Source organism: Acipenser ruthenus, chromosome 57 (assembly GCF_902713425.1).
Source record: "Acipenser ruthenus chromosome 57, fAciRut3.2 maternal haplotype, whole genome shotgun sequence".
NCBI classification, from domain to species: Eukaryota; Metazoa; Chordata; class Actinopteri; order Acipenseriformes; family Acipenseridae; genus Acipenser; species Acipenser ruthenus.
Genome location: NC_081245.1, coordinates 323008 through 341005, shown reverse-complemented (window position 1 = coordinate 341005; position 17998 = coordinate 323008). Strand labels below are relative to the sequence as shown.

Below are 17998 nucleotides of genomic sequence, written 5' to 3'. Positions count from 1 at the left end.
AAAGACTCGGTTCTTGTTTCCCTTTTCACACAGCTCACAGCTCACAGCTCACAGCTCACAGCTCACAGCTCACAGCTCTCAGCTCTCAGCTCTCAGCTCACAGCTCACAGCTCTCAGCTCTCAGCTCTCAGCTCTCAGCTCTCAGCTCTCAGCTCACAGCTCACAGCTCACAGCTCACAGCTCACAGCTCACAGCTCACAGCTCACAGCTCACAGCTCATTCTCCTACTTTCCTCAACCAACAGGATGACCCTGCCCTTTTTAAAAGGCTCCCAATTGTTTAATTGAAGGCAGCTGTTGAATCAATTACCCAATCACCTATTTTATAATTATGCCATCTAAAATGGCTGCCCATCAGTCCCATGGCCTCCTGGGAATTGAAGTCCTGTTGACCTGTAATTCCTCTAGAGGAAAATATACTTGAACTTTGACCCATTCGACTCCGAGACCATCACTTTCAATTCAAACACAAAATGTCTCGTTTTCAATCACTCGACAACACCCACAGTACAGGAATGTTCATTAATGATCAACAAAATGAGAATACGTTAAAAAAAAATGATGTCAAGCTGGTAGATTCGTATGTCAGAGAAACTGGAGAGGAACGGGAAATTAAAACAAGGTAAAGGCAGTCGTCCAAATAAAGCTGAAGCTCTAACGGATAACGACACAGAACGTCTGTACAGCGCTGAAACCCAACGGTACTGCTGAACCTCGTCTTCTTTAATATCATAATCACAAGGGTATCCGTGGATTATAAAAAGATAATACATGGGCCTCTTCAGCGAGTCACAGGAAAACAATTCCATCTCGGGGTTCTGTGACAGTTTATAAACTCCACCTTCGCAATCGTAGTTTATGACGTCACAGAAACCCTAGATGGAATTATAGACGGAAGATAATTTCGCCAGCTACCTGAGAAAGAATTTGAAAAAAAACTTTTAAATTTCATCGTCAGCAAAATAAAGACAACTTTGAACAAACTATCTCACGATATCTCATGGATACACACGCAGAAGACCCCACCCCCCAAAGAATCAGCGACAGAAAAGGAAACACCGTAAAATTTTGAAATTTTATTGATTGCATAACCATTTTTTTACAAATGGATTTTCTTTGAAAGGGAATTCAAATGCACCAATATATTTCTATATAAAAATAAGTAATTTTAAAGACAGAGCATCTTTTGCAGATATACAACAATTAAAAAATGTGCATTGAAAAATGACATCATATAAACAGTATCTTTATAAATATGATTTAGGGTGCAAAACTTTAAAAATTAAGAATTAATCTTTTCTCAAGCCCGATGCTTCATTTTTAAAAATTAATCCTTCAAAGTGCAAAAAAATACACAACAATAATTCAGCACATTCATTATGATGTTATCGGTCTCACATATACTTAAATGAAAGTCATGGTCAATTTGATTAACTGATCTAAGAGACAGGGTCAACCTGATAAATTAACTGATATAAGAGAGAGGCTCAACCAGACATATTAACTGATATAAGAGAGAGACTCAACCAGACATATTAACTGATATAAGAGAGAGGCTCAACCAGACTTATTAACTGATATAAAACTACAGTATTTTCACAGTTTCCCCCCTTACTTTTCCCATGGTTTACTAGAGTTTAGCCTGGTTTGCCATGTTTATTAATATGCTTTACTATACCTCTCAATCTTTTATAATGCTTGCCTATGCTTTTACTATGGGACACCTTTAAAGGGATTTCCTTCTCTGTGAGGCTGTGCTGTGATTGGATGTCTGAGAGCAGGAGGAGGCGGGGCGAAGTTAAGCAGCGTTCCCATTGGTTGTGGGGAATTCCCTGATGGCTGCAGCGTTGGCATAGATCATGTTCTCGTAGATATTTTCATCGGGGTGAGAATTGTTCTTTCCCTGGATGGTGTCGAGCATGCACTGGTTCAGGAAGATGTACTGGGACTAGGAGGGGGAGAGAGATGGGAATGAGAGCCTTACTGTGGGACACTTTTATAAGGGTTAGTTTACCCTGTGTTTTAATATGCTTTACCATACCTCTCTGTGCTTTACAATGCTTCCCTGTGCTTTACCAGACCTCTCTGTGCTTTACAATGCTTCCCTATGCTTTACCAGACCTCTCTGTGCTTTACAATGCTTCCCTATGCTTTACCACACCTCTCTGTGCTTTACAATGCTTCCCTGTGCTTTACCAGACCTCTCTGTGCTTTACAATGCTTCCCTATGCTTTACCAGACCTCTCTGTGCTTTACAATGCTTCCCTATGCTTTACCAGACATCTCTGTGCTTTACAATGCTTCCCTATGCTTTACCACACCTCTGTGCTTTACAATGCTTCCCTATGCTTTACCAGACCTCTCTGTGCTTTACAATGCTTCCCTATGCTTTACCAGACCTCTTTGTGCTTTTCAATGCTTCCCTATGCTTTACCAGACCTCTCTGCGCTTTACAATGCTTCCCTATGCTTTACCAGACCTCTGTGCTTTACAATGCTTCCCTGTGCTTTACCAGACCTCTCTGTGCTTTACAATGCTTCCCTATGCTTTACCAGACCTATCTGTGCTTTACAATGCTTCCCTATGCTTTACCATGCTTTATTACACTGTGCTGTGCTTTTACTGCGTGACTCTTTTATAAGAGTCTCTTGAGATCCTTTCTCTCGGGTCTCTGTGCTGGACTCACCTCTGTTTGGACCATGAGAGGCCGGTGGAGCCTCATCTTCTGCACGAAGCTCTGGATCCCCACAGCCTTCTCCTTCTCTATCTGCAGCAGGAGGGAGTCGAGAGCAATCAGGGTTCCTGTGCGCCCCACTCCAGCACTGCAAGTAGCGGGAAAAATACAGCATTACACGCTTTACTTCTAACTTTAAAGTCTGTTCCAAAAGCTCCACAGCGAGGCCACCACACCTATAGTGCCGGTGGACAACACAGGTCTGGCGACTCCACTGCAGAACCACAGGCTCCCTATCGGCCACAGGGGGTCGCTGGTGTGCGGCGAACCGTGGATTCCCCTGCCATTCCTACCCTACCCGGGCGGCACGCGGCCAATTGTGCACCGCCCCCTAGGAACCCCCGGTCTGGATTCGAACCTGTGATCTCCAGGCCATTTACTGGAAGCGCCACTCGGGAGCCCCTCAAAAGCTCTTTTCAAAATGTCCGCTCTAGTGCACTGATAGTGTCAGGATTATTTGCCCCCATTGTCAAACAGGTAACACAGCGATAACGATCCACGATGTGGTACGGAACAGAAAAGCCAGTGTTTTTTTTGTTTTAATTGCTCTTCCTGCAGTGATTTAGAGGACAGTGCACTAGAGCAGACATTCCGAAAAGAGCACTGAAACAGACTTTCCAGTAAAAAGTTGTCAGGATGTAACAATGAAAAAGAGAAATGGCAAATACGTTATTTAAACAGCTGTAGCAACACGTGGGGACGTGTGACGCTATATTTTTCAGAACCCGGCTACTTAGTCTTTAAGCATTAAGCATATAAGTCATCACCAGAACAGTCAGTCAAATGGCTCGTATCGCATTCGTCATTCGATAAACAAGATGTTCAGTGATCAGCTAGAAAGGGCTTTATATCTTACCTCAATTCGTGCATCAGAGTTTGCCTCCTCCCCAGACTTTACATATTTTTTGGTTTCGTCTAAACGGGGGAGGGCAGATATCCTGCCCTTGGTTTCCCTAAAGTCAGCCTCTCCACTATCAGCAAACTACATTATGTGCAGGGGTACCTCGAAGGGCGAGGCCAGATACCAAAGATGTCATGGAAATGTGCGACCGTGCTGGGATCGCAATCCGGTACCTGCAGTGCACGATGGCCGGACCGTTCCTCTCCCGATTGTCCAAGAATTTTCGGACCAGGGCCCGGAATTGGATGAGGGTGGCCGTGTTATCCGGAACGCCGTGATCCGGCCAGGCGTTGAAGTGGAACTGTTTGACCGTCCGGGATTCCGAGGATTTTGTCTGGGGGAAAAACAAATGGAAACGCAAGAAGAGAAAAAATCATTATTACAATGCAGTTCTTTTAAAACCCTGTCTTGGGTTATTATTGTTGAGATAACAAATAGTAATATTACTACTGTTTATAAAACTCATTATGAAAAACGCAATTTAAAAAAGTAAGAACATAAGAAAGTTTACAAAACGAGAGGAGGCCATTCAGCCCATCTTGCTCGTTTGGTTGTTAGTAGCTTATTGATCCCAGAATCTCATCAAGCACCTTATAAAGAAAACGACAATGAAATTAACTTCAGTGGTGCAGCTTGAAGCAACAAAATGCCAAACCACCCATAACTCAGCTGCATATATACTGCGATGTAATGGGCAGGGTAGCATTCAATGATAAGGGGAGCTGTGAAAATGGCAGAGGTAAGAAAATGTATTTTCAAAGCTTAGCAGCAACACCTTTCACAAGGCGAAGTTCCACTAAACAATGTTAAGGACCAGGGGTCACAAATGGAGATTAGATAAAGGGGCATTCAGAACAGAAAATAGGACGCACTTTTTTACACAGAGAATTGTGAGGGTCTGGAACCAACTCTCCAGTAATGTTGTTGAAGCTGACACCCTGTGATCCTTCAAGAAGCTGCTTGATGAGATTCTGGGATCAATAAGCTACTAACAACCAAACGAGCAAGATGGGCCGAATGGCCTCCTCTCGTCTGGAAACTTTCTTATGTTCTTATGTTCTTATGTTCTTATGAATGCGATTTTAAACAAGGAGACAGGAAGTTTGATCTCTTGATGGCATCTCTGCTTCCTTTACTGAATTCAGACACTCACGTGTTTGAGAGTAAAATCCCGGAGAGTCCAGTCAGGCTGCTTCTGTTCAGAAGACGTGGTGACTGAAATATCTCCGTAGGTGCAGGGAGTGTAGTCCAGAGGCCAGTACTGCTCACACTTCACCTGGGGAGAGGAGAGGAAACAGAGGGGTGAGAGGAGAGGGGAGAAGAGAGAGGAGAGAGAGGAGGACGAGGGAGAGGAGAGAGGAGAGAAGAATAAGGAGGCAAAAGTTACAAATCAGATTAAGCTGTTTAAAAAAACAACTGATTATACAGAGTGAGGGCAGTGTCAGTGAACAACAAGCCAAGAAGAAGACAAGTCAGGGGGTAAGGATTAGGGTTGGAGTTGGGGTTGAGGTTGGGGTTAGGGGTTGGAGTTGGGGTTGAGGTTGGGGTTAGAGGTTTGAGTTAGGATTAGAGTTAGAGTTAGTTAGGGGTTGAGGGTAGGGGTTAGGGTTCGTGGTTAGAGTTAGTTAATGTTGGGGTTGAGGTTGGGGTTAGGGGTTGGAGTTGGGGTTGAGGTTGGGGTTAGAGGTTTGAGTTAGGATTAGAGTTAGAGTTAGTTAGGGGTTGAGGGTAGGGGTTAGGGTTCGTGGTTAGAGTTATTTAATGTTGGGATTGGGTTGGGGTTAGGGTTGAGGTTGGGGTTGGGGTTAGAGTTAGGGTTAGGGTTAGGGTTAGGAAATTTGAAGAAAGCCAAAATGCATCCCAAATTATATTCTCCATGCTGCATTACTTCCTTCTATACTGCAAATACATATAATAAGTACATTATAAATTAGGGGAGAAAACCATGGGTAATAAATTAGGCACTCTAAAGATTTCTGATGAGGGATGAGATTTCTGATTGGGTGTTTGAGTTAGGGATGAGATATCTGATTGGGTGTTTGAGTTAGGGATGAGATTTTGTCAAAATGTACTTCTGTACCATGTTTTATTTATACAAAGCACTGTTGCTTCTAATACAATTTTGTCTTGCTCCTAATTGTATTATTACTTGTACTGTGACACTTGAAATGTATTTTTGTTTACGACTGTAAGTCGCCCCAGATAAGGGCGTCTTCTAAGAAATAAATAAAAAATAAATCAATAAAGAAAAAAGTGACACTGAAACAGAGAGGGAGGGAACGGCCAATCAGGCTGCAGTTTTATGACATCATTCCGGGACTCACTCGTGTATTCTCGATGCAATTGGTCAGCATGACAATCGCCTCCACCTGGTTCTCCCACGCCATTCGCCAGAAGTCTTCCACAGTGTTGGGCAAGGGACCCTGAGCGGCGATGAACTCCTTCGCAGTGTGATAGCCCTGTTGAAGGATTCATTGCAGTGTTTGAAATAAGGGGTATGAAGAAGACGATTGAAAAAGAGATGATTAATACATTTAAAATAAACTGAGCACTATAAATGAGAAATATATAAATGTCTAAATGCTTTTTCAAATCAGACACCTCGTTATTTCAGCCAAATTTATTATTATTATTACCATTTATTTCTTAGCTGACGCCCTTATCCAGGGCGACTTACAATTATTACAAGATATCACATTATTTTTACATACAATTCCCCATTTATACAGTTGGGTTTTTACTGGAGCAATCTAGGTAAAGTACCTTGTTCAAGAGTGCAGCTGCAGTGTTCCCCACCGTAGATTGAACCCACGACCCTCCGGTCAAGAGTCCAGAGCCCTAACCACTACTCCACACTGCTCCTGATGTGTCCAGTTTTAGCAACTGTATATATGTTACTTACAGGTATAGTAACCAATTAATGAAGGATCATTATACTCCATTATATAAAGACAAACTGAAGGAGATGCACTTACCGGCATGTAGTTTGCATTGATATAGTCTGAGAATGGCTCTCCATCAATAGCACTCAACTTAACACGACACCAGTCATCTGAAAAGAAAGGGGCCACAGTATGAGAAACGATCTAATGACTTCATCATCCAGAACATCACTGGATCAGAAACTCCAAACCAGAAGAGACCGAGAGAGAAAGTCAAGTTAGCAGAGAAACGTTTTCATGCCTTCATCATCCAGAACTTCACTGGATCAGAAACTCCAAACCAGAAGAGACTGAGAAAGAAAGTCAAGTTAGCAGAGAAACGTTTTAATGCCTTCATCATCCAGAACTTCACTGGATCAGAAACTCCAAACCAGAAGAGACTGAGAGAGAAAGTCAAGTTAGCAGAGAAACGTTTTAATGCCTTCGTCATCCAGAACTTCACTGGATCAGAAACTCCAAACCAGAAGAGACTAAGAGAGAAAGTCAAGTTAGCAGAGAAACGTTTTAATGCCTTCATCATCCAGAACTTCACTGGATCAGAAACTCCAAACCAGAAGAGACTGAGAGAGAAAGTCAAGTTAGCAGAGAAACGTTTTCATGCCTTTGCATAGTGGTTAAGACTTACATGGCAGGACGTTGGTAAATCTGTTTTTCCCTCGATTCTCTGGTATGAGGGCAGCTTTGATTGTCTGATCAGTGCCAACCGCGCCCAAACTCTGTAATGATAAAAAAAAAAATCACGATCATACATCAGCAGCATTACCGAGCTTTTTAAACAAACATTTGCAAAAGGAGATTTTGAAAATCATGTTTTCAGTGCTTTGACCTAGAATTTTAACTGAGACATAATTAAAAATAAATAAATAAATAAATAACATAATTTGATATTATATTTAACATCATGTAATAAAAATATATAATTTTGAAATGTCACATTTTTTAAATGTCAGTTTTCTTGCTAAGTATTTGGGAAAACTACAAAGCGGTATCAATTCAATATGTTAACATAACATTATTGAGCAGGTTACATTTGACTTTATGAAACAAAAATATACTGAGAATAAAAAGAAACGTATCACTTATATTTGAGCATCAAAAGAAACTTATCACTTATATTTGGATAAAATTCACTAGATGTGATCGAAAAATGAGCAGGTGCAGTGACTTTTTATTGTGCTGATTAACAACTGATGTCATGAAGATGCTGCAAAATGATCTGTCAATCTCGGGCAGGTGTTGTGACTCTTGGTCTCCCGGTTCGTGGGTCTGGTTATACCGTCTCGTCAGGTTTGAAATCGCTGGCAGTGTGAGCACCCAAGACGGCGAGCCACAGCACGCTGCCCTAGTCCAGCCTCCAACATGCCGATCGCACGAAGACGCTGCTCTCTCGACAGACGTGGCATATTGTTTTTTTTCTGTGATTTTCTTTATTGCTTTTATTCAAGCTTGCAATTCAACACCTGAAATCACTCCATATCCAGCGTCCAATCAACTGTCTCACTAATTAGGTGATTAAGTGCTTCAGTCACAGTCACTCAAGCGTGTCATGGTCAAGGATGAATGATCAACTGATTAAAAAGAAACTAAAAACATTTCGTCAATGTCCATCATTTATATACCTTATTTTTTGGCGAAAAAGAAATGTGTTATAATAGTGATAAGTTTCTTTTGATGCTCGGTATAGTTCATTCTATAGGGTGATGCAAAACGTTTGGCCATAACTGTAGCTCATTGTAGTTCACTAAGTGGTTCTTGAAGGAAGAATATGTGTTGGTATGAATACATACCCTCCCTATCCCATGTAATTTTAGTTTTTTTAACAACAGTCTCTCCTTATATGATCATTTAATCTTATAATGCATACAGGTCGCTAATCTGGACCACCACATGTACTGTGATGCATATCGTATTGTGACCTTCATATCTTCATATGTATCATGACATTAGTGTTGCACCCCTATTGAAATATGGAGTAATTTACACTGTGCAGCTGAGCCCCAGAGCTTCCTGTGATGTTTCTCATGTCCGTATTGATGGAGAGATCGTACCTGATATTCATCTGCAAATCCAATATCAGAGTCCGCCTGCTGTCTGTGGAAATAGTCTGCAAACTTACTGACTTCGATCGGTCTGAAACACATTATTCAATGACATTTAGAAAGCGAGGACACTATCTGCCTGTCTATCTATCGCTTCAAGCAGTATCTCTCTATCTATTAGGGCAGCAGTGTGGAGTAGTAGTTAGGGCTCTGGACTTCTGACCGGAGGGTCGTGGGTTCAATCCCCGGTGGGGGACACTGCTGCTGTACACTTGAGCAAGGTACTTTACCTAGATTGCTCCAGTAAAAACCCAACTGTATAAATGGGTAATTGTATGTAAAAATAATGTGCAAAAAAATAATGTAATTGTATGTAAAAATAAAGTGATATCTTGTAACAATTGTAAGTCACCCTGGATAAAGGCATCGGCTAATAAATAAATAATAATAATATCTAACTGACTGTTTATCAATCTATCTTTCGTCAGTGATCAGATCTCAATCAAACTAAAATATCCCAGTATACTGTCTAGCTGTCTATCTATCTATCTCAATCAAAGCTCACTCTTTCAATAGCAATCTCTACAGATTTTACCCACGATTTTCTCCCCAATTAAACCTCTTTACACCCAGGATCTCCACAGCGGATGTGAGCTACCACCCCCTGGAGGACAAAGGCCAGCCCTGCAGGTGTCTGCTTGAGCTCGTTTGGCCAGTAGGGGCCGCTGTAGCACGGTGAGGTGACTCGGTAGATTTAGTCTCCCTAGCACTATCTGAAAGCCTTCTCAAGCCCAGATACAATGAAAATCCATATTTTAATGTAACATCTTTCCAAACTGTGCATGGGAGAGCTGTGTAGCGAATGGAAATGCAGGACAGGTACTGGAATAAACGAGAAAATAATACAATGTTATTGACTTACTTCATCTTCTTACATGCAAATTCCAGAGCGTCGTCATCTTTGGAACTAGAACTAGAAATGAGTCAGACCGAAAGGTTAAAAACATTGAAATGAAAAGACGTGATTACACAGATTCACAAATTCAGCTTTAAGGAGTCTTTCCAGAAGCAGACCTCATAGTTTATTGTGTTCAGGAGCTGCTCTTCAGTTCTAGCCACACTGCCATAGTACTTTATTGTGAATCTTGGCTATGACTACAGCTCCCAACATGCCTCTGCCCCTGCAGCAATGGTGAGGGATGCTGGGAACTGTAGGTCTTTAACTCAGAGCCTTGCTGTGGTGTTGTATCACAATACAAATCCTTTAAACACATCAATGCAGCTGCCTGCAGTAGACATGTGCAACACAGCCAGTGTCTTTATAGAAGAGCCAGCGCCCCCTAGTGATCTGAGACTTGAGATTGCTGCCAATACACTAGCTGTGCACTAGATGGTACTGGTGCTTACTAATTTCAAAAGGATGTAGCCTGCTTTACACCTGTCAATAGCAGGCAACTAGAACTGAAGAGCAGCTCCTGAACTCAAAGCAACACAGAATTAGCAATTTAAAAAACTGTACTTGAGTCACTGCAATAGACTCAGAATGATTGCAAGCATCTTTAAAAAAAAACGGACAGCAAATATCTTGCACACCCTCTAGTGGTCATTTCTAAAACCACATCCCCACTTAAGAAATTAATTCAGGTTTTAACGTCATTTTAGCTCCCTCTAGTGGTAGAAAGGAGACAATACTTTAGTAAGCCTGGTTAATAATGCTGTGAGCAGGAACAGTAATAGAGAATGAGCGAGAACACACACAATAGGACATTGAACAGAGTGGAGTCCAATATCTCTATCAAACATTGATTATAGTGTATTTAAACACTACATAGACACACACAATAGGACATTAAACAGAGTGGAGACCAATATCTCTATCAAACATTGATTAAAATGTATTCACAAACACTGACACACACAGAGACACTAACACATACACACAGGCTGACACACACACAGAGACACTGACAACACACTCAGACACACATACACACACATTGATGCAGCAGAAAAAACAGCAACAGAGGCTGATGCAGATACTAAACAGTCACATCTTGATGTTAAGACCAGTTAATGGACCAACAAAATGCAGCCTTATTCGCGTGGTGACCTTACTGCTGATGGGCCACAGTTGAAACATTCGTCAAATATTCATTTAATTTTCTTCTATGAAAACTGCTCTAGTTTAATATTGTATTTTCTAAATCAAATCACTCTGTGTCCAAGTGTTCAGATGGTGTGGTCGTTTCCCAGCACTCCAATGGTCACTGCCTGTGGCCAAACACCCCTTTATAAGACAGACGGACGGACAGGCGGTCAGACGTACCTCAGGAGGTCAGGGTATCGTCTCAGGATGAACAGAATGAGAAAGACCACCAAGCAGATGAGTATTAGAATCCCAAACAGAGAGCCGACGATGACACCTGCAAATAAATAAGTTACTGATTATCTGTCTGTCTATCAATCTATATATCTATCAATCAGTCTATCTACCTATGTGTCTGTCTAGCTATCTATCTATTTACCTATCTGTCTATCTATCTGTCAGTCTGTCTATCTATATATCTATGCATCTATCAATCTATCTACCTATCTGTCTGTCTGTATCTATCTGTCTGTCTATCTGTCTATCTATATAGCTATCAATCAGTCTATCTACTTATCTGTCTGTATCTATCTGTCTATCTATCTACCTATCTGTCTATCTATATATCTATATATCTATATATCACTTTATCTACCTATCCGTCTGTATCTATCTGTCTGTCTATCAGCCAATGGCTCAATCAGTCTGTTAGTGATCATCTATCTATCTGTCTATCAATCAATCTACCTGTTTGTCTGTATTCATTTAGCTGTCTAAATATCTATCAATCAATCTACCTATCTGTCTGTCAATCTATATGTCTGTCTATTAGCTAATCTTTCAGTCTGTATCAGATCTCAATCAAACTGAAATATCCCACTACTAACACCAATATACTGTCAATCTATTTCTCTGTCCATATCTGTCTATCTTTCAATCAGTCTGTCAGGTGAAGGGGGGTCGACTGGACACTTCTATTAGTTTAGCAAGGCGAAAGACAGTAGTCTTGCACTATAAGAGCAGTGAAAGGGGTTGATTAGCAGTCTTACCTGTCGTGTCAGTTTGGCACTGAATGGAAATGGCTTTGAAGCTCCTCTTCTCTCCAGACACGGTCGTCACAGCGAGGGTGTAATACTGAGCCGGGCTCAGCCCGTCGATTCTCGTCTCACACTGGACCGGCCCGCATTCCTTTACCTTCTTTATGTCTCCGTTGGACACGTCCACTTCTATCTCTGTCCAGTGTCCAGCAGGTCTACCCCAGTCCAGAGACAGACTGTAACCCCCAGACACTGCAGAGCACTGGAGAGAGCTCACCTGAGCAGGAACTGGGGATAGACAAGGAGAGGGCCTAAAGGACTGAGCTACATTCATACTGAGACCTCCAGTATCCCAGCATGCCTCACTGTCTACCATCTCGGTCTAGTCTAACTCTCTCTATTGGGTTATCTAGTCTTGTTGTTGATGCTGAATCACTGGGATCCTTTAAGAAACCACAAGGGACGTATCTAGATAGAAAAAGTGCATCGCTAACAAGGGGAGCAGAATTACTTCCCCTTTAAGAGGGGACATGATAAAAAGAATTGTGGGATACTTGACCGAAGTCATTAAAATCTTAAAAGGAGTTGACAGTTAACCCGAACCAATACTCTAGGCACAGAAAACAGGACCAGAGACACACAGTGAGGAAATTAAGTGATGATAAATTTATAACAGAGGGAAGGAGACATATTGGTTCCTAGGGGGAACGAACATTTGTTCCTGGGGGAGAGCATATATCCGGGGGGGAGAACATATATTCTCTGACACCAGAATAGACAAGTTCTCTTGTAAATTATTTCTTCACATACAATGTAATGCATTACCACATGTTGTTACCTGTCTGAAAAAATTTACAGGAAAATGTAATCAGATTACAGTAATGGGATTACATGCAATGCGTTTCTTCCCAGTAGATGTTTCTCATAGTTAACTTCAAACACAGCACAGAAAACAGGACCAGAAGATACTGTTGGAAGTGGAATCAGATTTAGGACAGAGTTAAGGAGACACTTCTTCACACAGAAAGTGGTGAGGGGATGGCGTGGGTTACCAAGGGTTACCAAGAGCTACCAAGAGTCACTAAGGGTTACCAAGAGTAACCAAGGGTTACCAAGAGTCACCAAGGGTTGCCTAGCCACGTTGCTGAGATGGAATCACTTGGATTCTTCAAGACCCAACTTGGTAATACTAAAACAAACTCATGTTCAAAGTCGTCAAAAAGACTTTAGTAGAAACGTTTGTCATTGGATTTTCTTTTAGAATTTCTAAATTCAACATTATAAGAACATAAGAAAGTTTACAAACGAGAGGAGGCCATTCAGCCCATCTTGCTCGTTTGGTTGTTAGTAGCTTATTGATCCCAGAATCTCATCAAGCAGCTTCTTGAAGGATCCCAGCGTGTCGGCTTCAACAACAGTACAGGGAGATGGCCTCCTAACTATTAGTACCACTCTATTTTCCACAATGGCTCTCCTTACCTGTGAGAATGGACTGTGACTCTCCCACACTCTGTGCGTCTCTGATCTGGGATCGCACGCTTACATTATACAGGGATCCTGGAATCAGATCATTCAGAGAAGCAGAGGTCTCGTTGATAACCTTCGATCCATTCAGACAATTACTGCTGGACCAGCTGAGGAGGTATGTGTAGATCTGATAGTTCACATCACTGCTGGGTGCTGACCAGCTCACATGAGCCGTCGTTGTGCCCTCGCTTGAAATCAGGTTCAATGGAGCATTGGGGTCTGTATTGGAGGCAAAGTCGACCTCACATTACACTTGTATTACACTTTAAACACATTCTATATAAAATAAATGTTAAAATAACAGCAAAATCATGAAATGTCCCCTTCTTGTCCTGGACAGAGCGATCTTCAGCAGAAATATATTTCCAATATTTTTTTTTTTAATTCATGTATTTGTTGTATAATAACACTAGAGAATGTGACAATGCAATTTTTTCTGCTTTAATACATAGTATATTATATTTGGAAATATCTGTGGCATGTAAGACTTGCCCTGTCAAAGCGCTCTCTGATTTTATGCATTAGCCATAGTCCTAACTAAAAGTAACAGGTTTTTGCTAAATAAACGTTGCAGTTAAAAGTTACTGAAACATGTAATCAGATTACAGTTACAAGTTACTAAAAAATGTAATCGGATGACAGTAATTATGACATTAAAAATGATGTTGTGCTTTATTATTATTATTATTTATTTCTTAGCAGACGCCCTTATCCACGGCGACTTACAATTGTTACAAGATATCACATTATGCATTATTTCACATTATACAGATATCACATTATTTTACATAGAATTCCCCATTTATACAGTTGGGTTTTAACTGGAGCAATCTAGGTAAAGTACCTTGCTCAAGGGTACAACAGCAGTGTCCCCCACCTGGGATTGAACCCACGACCCTCCGGTCAAGAGTCCAGAGCCCTAACCACTACTCCACACTGCTGCCCAATTACACTTTGCTGTGCTTTTAATATGGGACACTTTTATAAGGGTTAGTTTGCCCTGTTTTTAATATGCTTTACCAGACCTCTCTGTGCTTTACAATGCTTCTTTATGCTTTACCAGACCTCTCTGTGCTTTACAATGCTTCCCTATGCTTTACCACACCTCTCTGTGCTTTACAATGCTTCCCTGTGCTTTACCAGACCTCTCTGTGCTTTACAATGCTTCCTTATGCTTTACCAGACCTCTCTGTGCTTTACAATGCTTCCCTATGCTTTACCAGAGATCTCTGTGCTTTACAATGCTTCCTTATGCTTTACCAGACCTCTCTGTGCTTTACAATGCTTCCCTATGCTTTACCACACCTCTCTGTGCTTTACAATGCTTCCCTGTGCTTTACCAGACCTCTCTGTGCTTTACAATGCTTCCTTATGCTTTACCAGACCTCTCTGTGCTTTACAATGCTTCCCTATGCTTTGCCAGACCTCTCTGTGCTTTACAATGCTTCCCTGTGCTTTACCAGACCTCTCTGTGCTTTACAATGCTTCCCTATGCTTTACCACACCTCTCTGTGCTTTACAATGCTTCCTTATGCTTTACCAGACCTCTCTGTGCTTTACAATGCTTCCCTATGCTTTACCAGACCTCTCTGTGCTTTACAATGCTTCCCTGTGCTTTACCAGACCTCTCTGTGCTTTACAATGCTTCCCTATGCTTTACCAGACCTCTCTGTGCTTTACAATGCTTCCTTATGCTTTACCAGACCTCTCTGTGCTTTACAATGCTTCCCTATGCTTTACCAGACCTCTCTGTGCTTTACAATGCTTCACCTATGCTTTACCAGACCTCTCTGTGCTTTACAATGCTTCCCTATGCTTTACCAGACCTCTCTGTGCTTTACAATGCTTCCCTATGCTTTATTATTTCTTATACTGGTAACGTACTTGTGGTCCCAGTTTTATATACTGGTGTCGAGTCGTGCCCATTTGCAATGGTTATGACTTTGATGGTGTAGAGGCAGCCTGGGTCAAGCTTCTCAATGACAGTCGAGGTAACACTTCCATTAATATCTTTAATATGTGTATCATTGGCTGACACCCTGTATCCTTTAATACAGCCAGGAGTATCAACCCAGTTTACTGCTAACTCAGAGGTGCTCTTTGGACTGACTTGAAGGTTTGTAGCTGGAGGAGCATCTGAAAAAGAGAGGGAATATTATCAACATTTTGGAATGACTGCAGGATGGTTCAGGGGTCCCCCTCTATTGCAATAGCTACAGGACTGCAGGATGGTTCAGGGGTACCCCTCTATTGCAATAGCTACAGGACTGCAGGACGGTTCAGGGGTCCCCCTCTATTGCAATAGCTACAGGACTGCAGGATGTTTCAGGGGTCCCCCTATGTTGCAATAGCTACAGGACTGCAGGATGGTTCAGGGGTCCCCCTCTATTGCAATAGCTACAGCACTGCAGGATGGTTCTAGGGTCCCCCTCTATTGCAATAGCTACAGGACCGCAGGATGGTTCAGGGGTCCCCCTCTATTGTAATAGCTACAGGACTGCAGGATGGTCCAAGGGTCCCCCTCTATTGTAATAGCTACAGGACTGCAGGATGGTTCAGGGGTCCCCCTCTATAAACACTACACTGGTCCTGTTGAATCGAAACAGATTGACTTACTGATAGACTGTGCTTCTGTGCAGACAATCTGATCTTGAACCCAAATGGATACATCGTATGAACATCCAGGTGACAAGCCTGTACAGCTGGTTCTCAGATTCCCTGTAGCAGCTCTCTGGCTCTCCTGCCTGTCTGATTGGATGCAGGTTACTTTCTCAATCGGGACGGCTGCTTGCACATCAATGCTTGTTTCAGTCACCGTCCATGTCTGAGCCGTACAGTTCAGCACTGCAAACGAAACACCGAAAAAAAACCTTCTCATTAGCTTTATTATTATTTGTTCATTTAGCAGACGCCTTTATCCAAGGCAACTTACAGAGACTAGGGTATGTGAACTATGCATCAGCTGCAGAGTCACTTAAAATTACATCTAACCCGAAAGAACCGGGGACCTTCTGGTTACAAGCCCCTTTCTTTAATCACTGGATCACACAGCCTTCAAGTTATGAATGACTATCCTAGAAATCTCTGATCTCGCTGTAACTTTACTAACAGGATCACTGACCCCCCCCCGCCCCCCCTCCCCCTCCCCTTTAAAGGAGCGCTGACCATCTTTAAAATCCATTCTCTCACCTCTTATTAGCTTTATTAACAGGATCACTGGCCCCTTCCTTTAAAGGAGCACTGACCATCTTTAAAATCCATTCTCTCCCCTCTTATTAGCTTTATTAACAGGATCACTGGCTCCTCCCTTTAAAGGAGCTCTGACCATCTTTAAAATCCATTCTCTCACCTCTTATTAGCTTTATTAACAGGATCACTGACCCCTCCCTTTAAAGGAGCTCTGACCATCTTTAAAATCCATTCTCTCACCTCTTATTAGCACTAAAAACATTGTCACCAACCCCATTTCAATGTAACTCACATGTTATCCCAGTTGAAGACACTGGGCTGGACTGGGTTCCATTGCTTTCTGTCTTCACTGTCACTTCATATATAGTCCCAGGAGTGAGATCAGTAAGGATCACAAAGGATTGGTTTGTAGTTATCTTCTTGTGTTCAGCATTCGTTTGGTTGTATGAGATGATGAATCCAGTGTTACAGCCAGTAGGAACAGTCCAATTAACATGTAACTCCGTGGTGCTTTTGGGAAGGACTGTAAGATCAGATACAGGCAAAGGAACTGAAAAATAAAACACATGCAATTAGAAATGCCAGAAGAAAATTAATAAATTCAAGGACATACAACTAAAAGTGTCTTCAGTGTGAATTCAATGACTAACAACTAGAAGTCTTTCTCAGGGTCTTCAGTTTGAATTCAATGACTAACGACTAGAAGTCTTTCTCAGTGTCTTCAGTGTGAATTCAATGACTAACGACTAGAAGTCTTTCTCAGTGTCTTCAGTGTGAACTCAATTACTAACGACTAGAAGTCTTTCTCAGGGTCTTCAAAGTGAATTCAATGACTAACGACTAGAAGTCTTTCTCAGGGTCTTCAGTGTGAATTCAATGACTAGCGACTAGAAGTCTTTCTCAGCGTCTTAAGTGTGAATTCAATGACTAACGACTAGAAGTCTTTCTCAGTGTCTTCAGTGTGAATTCAATGACTAACGACTAGAAGTCTTTCTCAGTGTCTTCAGTGTGAATTCAATGACTAACGACTAGAAGTCTTTCTCAGTGTCTTCAGTGTGAATTCAATGACTAACGACTAGAAGTCTTTCTCAGTGTCTTCAGTGTGAACTCAATGACTCACGACTAGAAGTCTTTCTCAGTGTCTTCAGTGTGAATTCAATGACTAACGACTAGAAGTCTTTCTCAGTGTCTTCAGTGTGAATTCAATGACTAACGACTAGAAGTCTTGAACTCATTGGTCAATTTGCTCGTTACTGTAATATCACTGTACGGGTCTAGAAAGAAAAAATAATAATGTCATGAAAATGATGATGATCATTAGGGAGTGCAATATTTATTAATATGCTTTATCAGATCTCTCTGTGCTTTACAATGCTTCCCTGTGCTTTACCAGACCTCCCTGTGCTTTACAATGCTTCCCTATGCTTTACCAGACGCCTCTGTGCTTTACAATGCTTCCCTATGCTTTACCAGACCTCTCTGTGCTTTACAATGCTTCCCTAAGCTTTACCAGACCTATCTGTGCTTTACAATGCTTCCCTATG

At 41.7% G+C, this 17998-nt stretch overlaps 1 protein-coding gene across 1 annotated transcript in view; it reads right to left on the bottom strand.

Moving 5' to 3' along the window:
- Positions 1–1069: 1069 nt before the first annotated feature.
- Positions 1070–17998, bottom strand: part of LOC117407595 (receptor-type tyrosine-protein phosphatase H-like) — a 35784-nt gene continuing 18855 nt past the window's right edge. Inside the window, exons 7-21 of the mRNA XM_059017521.1 lie at positions 16747–17004; positions 15882–16109; positions 15150–15401; positions 13218–13484; positions 11751–12026; positions 10942–11038; positions 9538–9588; positions 8625–8706; positions 7202–7292; positions 6610–6686; positions 5959–6093; positions 4788–4910; positions 3808–3968; positions 2686–2821; positions 1070–1947 (exon numbers count right to left, since the gene is read on the bottom strand). Of these exons, the coding sequence (XP_058873504.1) occupies positions 1798–1947; positions 2686–2821; positions 3808–3968; positions 4788–4910; positions 5959–6093; positions 6610–6686; positions 7202–7292; positions 8625–8706; positions 9538–9588; positions 10942–11038; positions 11751–12026; positions 13218–13484; positions 15150–15401; positions 15882–16109; positions 16747–17004 (2384 nt within the window). The 3' untranslated portion in view covers positions 1070–1797. The remainder of the gene's footprint in view (positions 1948–2685; positions 2822–3807; positions 3969–4787; positions 4911–5958; positions 6094–6609; positions 6687–7201; positions 7293–8624; positions 8707–9537; positions 9589–10941; positions 11039–11750; positions 12027–13217; positions 13485–15149; positions 15402–15881; positions 16110–16746; positions 17005–17998) is intronic.